Source organism: Alosa alosa, chromosome 6 (genome assembly GCF_017589495.1).
Source record: "Alosa alosa isolate M-15738 ecotype Scorff River chromosome 6, AALO_Geno_1.1, whole genome shotgun sequence".
NCBI classification, from domain to species: Eukaryota; Metazoa; Chordata; class Actinopteri; order Clupeiformes; family Clupeidae; genus Alosa; species Alosa alosa.
In genome coordinates, this window is record NC_063194.1 from 9,106,577 (window position 1) to 9,119,076 (window position 12,500).

At 45.9% G+C, this 12,500-nt stretch overlaps 1 protein-coding gene across 1 annotated transcript in view; it reads left to right on the forward strand.

Annotated features, from left to right (window-relative positions):
* The window catches only part of LOC125295822 (intraflagellar transport protein 122 homolog), a 30,600-nt gene that overhangs the window by 15,292 nt on the left and 2,808 nt on the right, over positions 1 to 12,500 (forward strand). Inside the window, 10 exon segments of the mRNA XM_048245342.1 lie at positions 1 to 97; positions 3,702 to 3,873; positions 4,827 to 4,929; positions 7,109 to 7,249; positions 7,432 to 7,529; positions 8,298 to 8,398; positions 10,285 to 10,362; positions 10,364 to 10,454; positions 11,176 to 11,287; positions 11,648 to 11,776. The exon segment at positions 1 to 97 is cut by the window's left edge and continues 70 nt beyond it. Of these exon segments, the coding sequence (XP_048101299.1) occupies positions 1 to 97; positions 3,702 to 3,873; positions 4,827 to 4,929; positions 7,109 to 7,249; positions 7,432 to 7,529; positions 8,298 to 8,398; positions 10,285 to 10,362; positions 10,364 to 10,454; positions 11,176 to 11,287; positions 11,648 to 11,776 (1,122 nt within the window).

Genomic DNA, 12,500 nt, shown 5'->3' on the forward strand with positions numbered 1-12,500 from the left:
GCAGCAAGGAGCCCCGGGCGGCCGCCGAGATGTACCTGAGCGCTGGGGAGCACCTCAAGGCCATCAACATCATCGGAGAGCACGGCTGGGTGGACATGTGAGACACACAGACACACACACATTCACACACACACACACACACACACACACACACACACACACACACACACACACCTTCATACATACTCATACACACCCTCACATAGCAGTCAAGCACTCTCTCACACACACACACACACACACACACACACACACACACACACACACACACACACACACACACACACACACACACACACACACACACACACACACACACACCCTCAGCACTCATATACACCCTCACATATCACAATCAAACACACACACACACACACACACTCATACAGCACTCATATACAGCCTCACATATCACCATCTGTCAAGCATACACATACATAGAAACACACAAGCATGTGCAGTTGTACTGTAGTGTAGAGACCACACCATAAACACACTCACACAACCCAACATATTATAGTCATGCCAAGCACACATACAGTAGTACATAGCCAAGCACACATACAGTAGTACATAGCCAAGCACACATACTGTAGTACATAGCCAAGCACACATACAGTAGTACATAGCCAAGCACACATACAGTAGTACATAGCCAAGCACACATACAGTAGTACATAGCCAAGCACACATACTCCCTTGGGAGACAATTAAAGGATTATCTTATCTTATACAGTAGGACATAGCCAAGCACACATACAGTACAGTAGTACATAGCCAAGCACACATACAGTACTGTAGTACATAGCCAAGCACACATACAGTAGTACATAGCCAAGCACACATCCTCTGTAGAGAAACACACACACACACACACACACACACACACACACACACACACACACACACACACACACACACACACACACAGACTGTGTGTGCCAGCTGTGTGAATAAGGTATTGGGGGATAAAGCTTGCACAAATCAGGGGATTGGTGTTTGTTTGGCCTGGGGAGTTCCATCTTAAACGCATGAGCTAAATAAACTTCCCCTGCACCTCCTGTCCTTTCCGCAACAGGAAAGACAAAGAAGCCCCGCGAGTTCCCTTCCAATTTAGTCTCACATTCCTACTCGTGACTAACTTAAATTGCTTGACCAGGGCAAGGATAAATATGGTGATTGTTATAAAGTGGAAGTTATAGGAGGAAAAATATGATTAAGAAATATGATAAAAAGTTTTAGCGCTGTCATGGGATGCTTCAGGACTGAGGCAGTTTACCTTACTGTACTGTATCTGCAACTTGTGGGTGAATCAACATGAGCACTATAGTTCTGTCCACTTGTTTTTTTTTTTAGAGGTTGAACTATATGGGTTTTTCGATGGCTGATGCCGATCTTTAGAAATTAGGGTCAGCTGATGGCCAATATTTTCTGGCGATTTTCATTTGGCCGTTTTTCCCCTCTATTTACATGATAAGATGATAACAATTTAAGCCTTTCCGTTTTCTCCTAGGAACAATATTGTACTCTTCCAAACGTTCCAGCTGGAGTGTGCTAGTAATTTAATTGGCACAAGGAGCAGCGTGTGTCACACATACAATAACACTGGGCTGCCTGCAGATTCACCTGCCTGTTACTGTGTGTCGGCTGGATATCGGCCGGATACTTAAAAAAAATGCCCAAAATCACCCAGATCAGCTAAATATGGTGGCTAACCGTTTAATCGTTCTATCTCTGGTATGGCCTCTAATATGGTGGCTCAACCGATGAATCGCTCTACCTCTAGTTCTTTTGAACATGTCTATTCACTGCCATTGACAGTGAAGTTGACAAAAACTGGCCTTAGGCAAAGTTTAAGCAAATAGCACCAGTGGTAAGGGACATACTCCTTCCCCCTCCTCAGCAGGAACAAACCTTCTGCTTATCTGCAATAACAGTCTCAGACCAGGGGCCCCTTGGGCCCGCGGCTTCTCCAGAGGAGAGATAGAATGATAGAAAGAAAGGACATGGGGGAAGGAAAGCAATTGATAGCAGGTGCGTAATTGAGGAATGTATACTCACATCAGGAAGACATCCAACATTGTGTTTATTTATTGGAAATAGAGCGTTATAAGAGAATCATGATGTAGTGGAATAAAGTCAAGAAAGTAAGTTTCATATCTATAATCATATAATGGAAGAGTATCCACAGGAGAGAAGCTCAATAATATATGTGTTACAACGCCGTGCAGGCCCAAACCTAACCTATCCTATCCTGACAATATGGCTCTACCAAAATCTGCATAACTCTACCAGTTGAGTAGAGTTGTTGTTGGTGGTGTTGTGGTCTTGTGATCGCTAATGGTTGCTACGGTGATTCTTAGAGGCTTAGGGCCTACTTCCCTAACTGCAGTGATTCTCTGAATTCAGAAGTAGAAAGCAGTAAGTCATCAAGACCTTTCTGTGTTGGGGGATGGTGAAGCCTTAGCCTTTCATATTTTATGGTTTTATTTTGCTTGATGGATAACTATAATGGGTTGTCATGTGTTTAGCATTGGGAATGGATGCCATGCTTCATAATGGCAGTGCCAGAGGGTGACATGTTCACAGAAAAGAGCAGAGGATTCATGATTCGCATGCACACGCTGAGGATAATCTGATGTGTGAGCAGGCCCAGTTTATTTTAAGGAGCTTTATGTATTACATTCTTGTATTACAACATTTGAATATTGTCCACTGAGTAGTGTCTGTTTTAGGTTTCCATGAGACATGCTTCAATACACTGGATTGTACCCTGCTGCTTAACACTACTATATGAATCTAACAGACACTTTTCACTATTGTTTATTGTGTTTCAATCTACTATGTATAGAACCACCACGCAAAACAATGGGAACACGTTTTTTTCCCTCAAAGAACATAGCCATTTTATCACCTAAACATCGACTACATGACAGTGAGCCCTATGTTATGCACCTAGTTATTGAAGAAAGACTGAGTTTGTGGGTTTGAATCAAAGAACCACTACAGAGGTTGCACAAGACATTGGTGTAACTGGTGTGCTGGGGTGTGCTGAAGTTCTGTAGAGCAGCGGTTCCTAAACTGGGGGTCACCAAGAATATGGGAGGGGTCGCATATTCGCAGGATTTGCAGTCTGAATTAAAGAAAATGTTCCAAAAGAAAACATGTTTAAAAACTGGGATATTCACTTGACCTAGAAGTAGGCTTACAATTCAAAGTGTGTCCATAATGTTCCTCTGAAAGTGGATGCTCTGTTTACACAAACTCAAATCTCTACCTGCCCTCTTACGATGATGAGTTCGAAGGTGCGTGAGTTTACCAGTGACAGAGCACTATGCAGCTTTTGCCATAGGAGCACCAGTTAGACATTGGATGAGTGATTATCCTTTGGAAAATAATAAATCATATTGCCAAAGGCTGCCATTGATATTAATGCCTATGGTGTTGACATAGCCTAGCTCTGAGAGAAGACATTTTCTGCCTCCGCCACCAGTCCCTATCTCGCAACATTTTCCAAAGTAAAACTATTATAATATTTTATCGTTTGGAGAGAAGGGGGTCGCGAGACTTTTTCGCAGAGCACCAGGCAAAAAGTTGAAGAACCACTGCTGTAGAGCATCTGAAGAGTGTGCGTTCCTCTGGTCATGACACTGCCTCTTATCTTCCCTCCTGCCCTCTGGGTCTGTGTGTGTTGCGGTCAGGTTGATAGATCTGGCGCGCAAGCTGGATAAAGCGGAGCGGGAGCCGCTGTCCCGCTGTGCTGCCTTTTTTAAGCAGCTCAATCACCATGGTTACGCCTCTGAGACTTACACCAAGATGGGAGACCTTAAGGCACTGGCACAGTTACACGTCGACGCCCGGCACTGGGATGAGGTGAGAGACACGCATACGGAAACAAACACACACACGCACACACACAAGCATACTGAAACACACACACACAAACACATACACACACCCATGCATACAGAAGCACACACACACACACAGGCATACAGAAGCACACACACACACACAGGCATACGGAAACAAACAAACACACACACGCACGCGAGCACACATTTTATATACTTTATTTGATTCCACTTTACAAGTCAAGTTACATCAAATCTTCTAAATAATCCAGTAGATTAAAGCAGTTCAGCTATCTATCATGAGTCTACAGATTCAGGGGTATAGGAAGCATAGTCTCTTCCAAATAAACATGCTTCCTATAATTGCTGATATGGAACAGTACTTCACTAGCTGCTTGGCCTTAGTTTTATATAGTCCCCCAATGCAAAGTCCACGGACCGCCAACCTATGTACATGACGTAGGCTACCAAACACTAACACAATGAGCATGCATACTGAAACACACACACACATACACACACCCATACATACAGAAACACACACACACACACACACACACGCAGAAACACACACACACACACACACACACACAGGCATACGGAAAAAAACAAACACACACACATACACACACCCATGCATACAGAAACACACACACACACACACACACACACACACACAGGCATACGGAAAAAAACAAACACACACACATACACTCACCCATACATACAGAAGCACACACACACACACACACACACACACACACACACACAGACACACACAGACACAGAGCCACATGCATGATTAAACACACTCTCCGCTACTGACATGCTCTCATACAAGTCCCACTGTACAAGTCCCACTGTAGATTGATAGAAGTTTGATGAGCGTTTGCAAATGCACAGTCATCTTTCTTCTTCTCTGCAGTTCTTCATGTGTCTGTCTCTGCTCTCTTCTCCCCTGCCTGCACCAAGGCCTTCACCCTGGTGGACAAACACCCCGAGCTCAGAGATGATGTGTACGTGCCATACGCCCAGTGGCTGGCAGAGAACGACCGCTTTGAAGAGGCCCAGAAAGGTGTGTGTGTGTGTGTGTGTGTGTGTGTGTGTGTGTGTGTGTGTGTGTGTGTGCGCGCGCTTATGTGTTTATTGTTTTTCCTGTTGAGAGTGTTCGTAGTGATGGTCTGTGGTAGGTGGCTTATTTGTTTGTAGGCGTCTGTGTGGTGAGGCGCTGGTCTGCAGTGACTTTTCTGTTTATGTGTTTTTTTGTGGAAATAATTTGGAGGAAGAGCTGTTTCATGAGATTATATGTTTGTGTCTTTATTGTGTGTGCATGTGAACGTGCACTGCTTGTTTGTGCCTGCATCTGTCTATGAAAAGTTGTGTTTATGAATATAGTATATTTTTGTGTTGTGTGTGTTGTTTGTACCAGGTCTTCCTGTTTGGTGTGTGTATGTGTGTACGTGTGTGTTGTTTAAGTATTGGTTTGGCAGACGTTTGGATGATGGTATGCAGTTTGTAATCATGATTACAAGAGGCGGTGATTATAATTGCTGGGACATCAACACGCATGTCAACTCAGCAGACTGCCACACACTAATGAATGCTGTGGGGGTGGGGGTGGGGGTGGGGGGACTGGGGAGGACGAATGTAACTGCGTTGGAGTTGGGGAGTGTGGGGGTGGTGGCAGTGGGCGGCTGAGTAAATGTGCTGGGTGGGCTGCTCTCTCTCTCTCTCTGTGTGTGTGTATGTGTGTGTGTGTGTGTGTGTGTGTGTGTAAGTAAGTTCACTCACAAGTAAGTTCACTCAGTGAGTGAGTGAGTAAGTGAGAGGGAAGAGTAAGTGAGAGAAACAAGCCACGTGAATGCCTTACACACCAAAGTGGTCTGCCACGTTTACCCAGATCCCAGCCCTCACCACATTCTTTAACCACTCCAGTCTGCAGCCCCACTCTGTCTGTCTGTCTGTCTGTCTGTCTGTCTGTCTGTCTGTCGGTCGGTCGGTCGGTCGGTCGGTCAGTCGGGCCTTCTGTCGGTCGGGCGGGCTGCAGGTCGTGGTGGCCGTGGGGCCCCCGTGAGCTGCTCCTGATTAGGCCCCGAGTGCGGCCGTCTGTTTATGGCTGCTCTGGTCTGTAAGTGCTACGCTGTTTGACACTGGCTGGCGGCTGTGCTGTCAGATGGGCTTGAGTTGGAGATTAAGGCTGAAAAACGAGCGCAGTGTGGAGAGCAGGGCCCAGCGGACAGCGGAGAGCGGAGAGCAGGCCCTCAGTGTGTTTCTGCTGAGTGTACACAGCACCTGTGGCCCGCGGCACGCCAGCCGCAGATACAGAGCAGCCAGGGGAGCCCTGTGTGTGTGTGTGTGTGTGTGTGTGTGTGTGTGTGTGTGTGTGTGTGTGTGTGTGTCTGTGTGTGTGGAGGAAACAGCGTGTGGGATGGAATGGGTGGAGATCTGTCTGAGGAAATGCAGGATTGGGCTGCTCTGAAGTGAGAGCCAAAGCTCACCAGTGTTCACACGCCCTGCGCATGAACGTGTGCAGTACACACACACACACACACACACACATAGCCTCAGAAACTCACTCATACACTTACAGTATTTCACACACTCCAAGTGGATTTGTGAGTGTGTTTTGAAGAGTCTTTCTAACTGGCACCGTCATGGAATCTGGTTTATTTCATGAGCTGTGAAAGTGTGAACATTTTTCTTTTTCACAACAAAAACTACTGACCTCTTCACGGAGCAAATTAAAGGTGAATTAAAAATGAGCCAGTACTGAGTTCATGAAAATTACAACTGAATGTGCAAAACTTACGTTTGCTATATACTGTATATTGTATTCTGATTTTGACGCTTCAGTACTGTAGGTAGAGTTATTTGCTAATTATTGTGTAGTTATGTTCAATTATATTGAATGTTGCTTTTTATATCAATTGCTGTATTTTCTGCAAATGTTATGGTTTCTGCTGCTCACTATCCACAGATTACACTTGCTTTAGTGTAAATGTACAATATCAGTTGTACTGTATATATATCCAGCGCATACAGTGTACATACCCACCCTCCCACACACACACACACACACACACACACCCCTCCCACAGTACACACACGCACACACACACACACACACACACACACACACACACTCACACAGAGTGGCATTGGAAGGTCAGGACACTGAGCTGAGGACAGCAGCCCAGCAGTGTGGCTGGCACACGGGCACCGGCCGGTTCTCAGATCCTGTGTGTCCCCCGCAGCGTTCCACCGGGCGGGCAGGCAGGCGGAGGCGGTGCGCGTGCTGGAGCAGCTCACCCACAACGCCGTGGTGGAGAGCCGCTTCAACGACGCCTCCTACTACTACTGGATGCTGGCCATGCAGTGTCTGGACATCGCAAGAGGTTAGTGTGTGTGTGTGTGCGTTTGTGCAACTGTGTGCGGTTGTGTGTGTGTGTGTGCGCAATTGTGTGCGGTGGTGTGTGTGTGTTGGTCTGCAAGATACATGTGCATATGTATGCAAAAGTGCATATATCACAACAAATCTTTTTTGTGTGTGTGTGTGTGTGTGTGTATGTTTGCACAGATAACGAGGACAAGAAGGAGGAGATGCTGAAGAAGTTCCACCGTTTCCAGATGTTGGCTGAGCTCTACCACGTCTATCACTCCATCCACCGTTACACAGTGAGCTCTCTCATACACGCCTGATCCATACCTCACAAGGTCCCTAACCTCCAACATACACTCTCATACACACACACGCACACACACACACACACACACACACACACACAGCTGCTGGCCAAATGAAGTCACCTCATGTCTATGTAGCCAATGACCTGAAGCCAACATGACATGAATGTACTTCATATACCTTAACTGCATTCCCTCCATCAGTAAGCCCCATCTTGTAGAGTTCCATATGCGCCTGTCAGGAAAGTTAGCTGCACACTTGTGCTTCTTGGCTCTGTCAGTGGCCCTAGTTTCTCCCCTGCCCCTCCTGCCCCCCTCCCTACTCTCCTGTCAGTGTTTATTTGTCCAGTTCTCGGGCCACATTCTCATGTAGAAGACCTGTGATTGAAACCAGACCCAGGGCACTTTATCTCAGCTAGCTCTCTGCAGTTGCACACACATGTACACACTTACATGCACGGCACGGCTCATGTATGTGTGCACAGACAAGCACACACGTGGTAGGCGGTTTGTGTCGGAGTGTTGGGTGTGGCCTTAGAAATGTGTGTATGAGAGGAAACATCACAGCAGTGGGGATAAAAGTAGGGAGATGAAGGGCAGAGGAAGAGGGGAAATAAGGAATGCGTATCACTCCTTTTTTCCCTCTCTCCCTCACTCCATCATGTCTTTCCTCCCTTTCTTTTCACTCTCATCCATATCTCTCTCTCTCTCTCTCTCTATCTCTCTGTGTCTCTCGTCCATCTTGCTTTTCCACGCCAGGAGGATCCGTTCAGTTCTCACATGCCAGAGACGCTCTTCAACATCTCACGCTTCCTGCTACATCATCTCACCAAGGACGTTCCTCTGGGTATTTCCAAAGTGTATCCTTCACTGGGCTCACACACACACACACACGCGCACACACACACACACACACACACACACACACACACACACACACACATGTAAAACCTCTTTTCAGCTCAACAGCGACCTTTGCTAATGTCATTCAACAGGGGCCCTGCAGACTGATTTGACTTGAGTTGGAGTGCACACTTCTGTCTTCACTCAGGCCCTAGAGCCTGGCTGACGGCTCATTAGGTACCATTGCTAGTTCCCCAGTCAGCAAAAGTCCTCATGATTCTAGAGTATAAAACTGAATAATTATCAGTGTCCCTCTTCTCTGACCTGTCCTGGTTCCATCAAATAAATCATAGAACAATAGTTTATCTTATTCTTAATACGTCCTCAGTGGCTGCATTGCATTACCTAAGTGCTAACTTAAAACACAGTTATTTGGGCATGTCAGCCAGCTGTTACTCTCAAAAAGACCTTTTCAGGATTTTCAGGAAAACAAATTTGGGTCTTTAGAGGCAAGTGCTGGACTGTAGGGTCTGTAACACTAGGTTTATTTGTCTAGTAAAATGGAAACGTGGGCTAATATACAGTATAGGTTAGCTACAAAGTTTTGTGTGAAAAGTTTTGTGTTAAACACACTAAGTTTTGTGTGTTTAAGTAAATAAATACCTGGGCCATTACTGTAGCAAATGTAGTTGTTCGGAAGTAACTGTAAGATCTTACCTTCTCTCAGTCACTGAACAAATAAACTCAATTTTGCAAGACTGCAGGGTTTTGCCTATGTCCACCCATCGTCTGGTGTAACTCGCCATTTTGTAGTTCATTCTTTTTATGATTTTGCCCCTCTTCTCCCCTGTTTGCATAATCATAAAACCTCAGATGAATGTGTTTTTTTCCGATTGAAAGTCAGCACCTCAGATTTTCCTGGTTTACTGGCTTACAACACAAAATATCTTTTTAACTCAAATATGTAAATTCAAACAAGCAGATGTCTTATTGACAAGCAACAGATGTGGTGAATTTTCAGGCCCGCAGACTAAACTACTAACCATACTTAAACTGATGTGTAGACTTCTATTAATACTCCGCAGAGCAGTATTGTGTAGACTTCTATTAATACTCCCACAGCAGAGACCGGTAAACTGCCCTCAGAGTGCTCAGCTCCATTATAAACTCAGACCATCGTCTCCGTGGCTACCATACCTACACCTACAACTCCATTAGTAACAAATGGCCAGTGAAACAACAGAGTAGGTGCGTGGCATATTTTAGGTGTCTATTTCTAGCCCGTCTCGTTGCCATAGGAACGTGTTTAGAGCCCTCTGGTCGTCACAGCCTTCTCTTCATTAACACTTATCCACTCAGTCATTAGACAGGAAGTTTATGCATATGCATATGTCTCATAACGGCACGGAATTAGTCTGTGTGTTTACCGTAGAGACTCCTCTTCTCGAGGACCTCTCAGCTGTTGATGGAGAGGGTAGGTGTGTTTGTGTGTATATATGATGTGTGTGTACAGTGTGTGTGCTTGTGTGTGTGTGTGAGTGCATATATTTATGTATGTTTCTGAGTTTTTGTGTGTGTGTGTGTGTGAGTACGTATGTGATGGGATCTCGGAAAATCCATCACATGGTGAAAGCAAAAATCCTTGATTACTGCTCGGTTTCAGCCGTCTCAGGTGAAATGTCACCAATTTTAGATTCTGGTACCATCCTAGCCATATCCTGGAAAACGTCCCCTAGCAACATCCTCATCACATATATTTGTGTATGTTTGTGAGCTTGTGTGTGTGCTTGTGTGTGTGAGTACATATATATATGTGTGTGTGTGTGTGTGTGTGTGTGTGTGTGTGTGTGTGTGTGTGTGTGTGTGTGTGTGTGTGTGTGTTCCTTAACGGCGTCTCTCTCAGGAACACGCTGTATACGCTGGCGAAGCAGAGTAAGCACCTGGGCGACACAAGCTACAAATGGCCACACCCTCTGGCTGACTGCAAGGCCTCTTTGCATCCACCCGCGGCTGCAGGAGGCCATGCAGCTGGGCAGCCTCACCGTGCGCTCCAAACCCTTCCACGACAGCGAGGTGTGTGTGTGTGTGTGTGTGTGTGTGTGTGTGTGTGTGTGTGTGTGTGTGTGTGTGTGTGTGTGTGTGTGTGTGTGAAAGAGTAAATGTATGTTTTTGTTTGTGCTTCACACTTCAAAATACTACCTGCTCCTCACTGTGCACTCTTTCATGATGGCAAGAGTAAATGTGTGTACTTAATTCCAAAAGTTAAGAGTGCTGTATGTCTGTTGAGATGTGTCTGTGCGCATCCTCTCCACACACTTGGAGGGGCGTTATCACTGTGTGTTGTCTCCTCCTCACTGTGCACTTCAAAGTCTTCTATGACGGCAAGCATGTGTGTGTGTATGTTTCAAAGTTTGCCTTGGGGGTGATTTTTGTGTGTGTCTGTGTGTGTGTCTGTGTGTGTCTGTGTGTGTGTTTGTGTGTTTCTGCGTCTGACCATATGCTCAAGAATTTTCTAGGACTAGAAGGTGTATGTGTGTGGGTGTATCGTCTGTTTCACTCTGCTCTAAGCTTCTCAATTACTGTGTGTGTGTGTGTGTGTGTGTGTGTGTGTGTGTGTGTGTGTGTGTGTGTGTGTGTGTGACTGGTCCTCACTCTATGCTCCATAACTCTCATGATTCCACAAAGCCTCCTCATGACCTTCTGGTGTGTGTGTGTGTGTGTGTGTGTGTTGGTGTATGTGTATGTGTGTGTGCGTGTGTGTGTGTGTTGGTGTATGTACTTGTGCTTTTTGCAGGACTTGGTCCCCATGTGTTTCCGCTGCTCCACCAACAACCCTCTCCTAAACAACCTTGGCAACGTGTGTATCAACTGCAGACAGCCCTTCATCTGCTCAGCCTCCTCCTACGGTGAGTCAGTGGCTGCTTCACCTGTCACTCATGACTCGGATGCAAGTGACGTCACACTAAAACCTTGGGGGAAAGTATGGAAATGGGGTCAAATACAGGCATGATACAAGTTCTGATCTTTAACGGAGACGCACTGATGAACTGACAGTCAATTTGAGCTAGCAGTGGATTCTGGTGGAAGAGAGGCATATGGGTAGTTTCAGTTCAGAATGGTCGGAGCTTTGGAGTGTGGGTGGGAGGCAGAATGCAGGTTGATATCTTTACATCTGAGCGTGTGTTTATGTATCTTTTTCTATGTTTGTGTTTGTGTTTGTGCGTGTGTGGTGTGTATGTGCGTGCGTGCGTGTGTGTGTGCGTCAGAGGTGTTGCCGCTGGTGGAGTTCTACTTGGAGGAGGGGATCACAGATGAGGAGGCCGTGTCTTTGATTGACCTGGAGGCACCACAGACCGACAGGAAGAGCTCACGCTGGCACAACATGAGCAGCGGGGGTATCCTTTGCCTCCCCTTTACACACACACACACACACACACACACATACATACACACACACACACACACACACACACAGACACATCAAAAATCCAAACATAATGCTTGTCTTATCAAAGTAACTTTAATTGTTGGACTCTAGCACTGTGGCCACTAAGGACCCCCAATAGCTCTCTTAGAACAACTAATAAACATATAGAAGACAAACAACAGTGTTCTCACTGGACAGTATTTGAGGCGTTTTTCGCTGACCATAGTTTTACGTTGAACAGATCAGCGTCCTCTCTCCAGATTACTCACTCCCGAGTCCTCTTTCCCAGAAGCCCCGCTCGCCTGGGCAAGCCCCAAATGTGTGTTATGGCTGGCTCAGTGACCACAGCATGAAATGGAAAAGCACACAATACATACTTTATAGACAAAGGCCAATCTCTCAGAAAACCTGAGAGTGGATGAGGAGCTGGGCACCAGAACTAAGTGAGATAAACACAAGAGCTGTGCCTCTTATCTGGAGCTCTTCACATGTGCTTTACTGTAGATGGGAATTATCCTTCGTCCATGTTGCACTGCCAATATAAGGCCAGCTTTAACATACACAAAAGACAACATTATTCCCCAATCAGGGAAAGATATACACGTTGACATATCCACAAAAACAACACAGTCACATGGAATGTGTTTCTCCTGCTCTGCCTCTGACCACATCATAATGTCTGTGGTCACCCT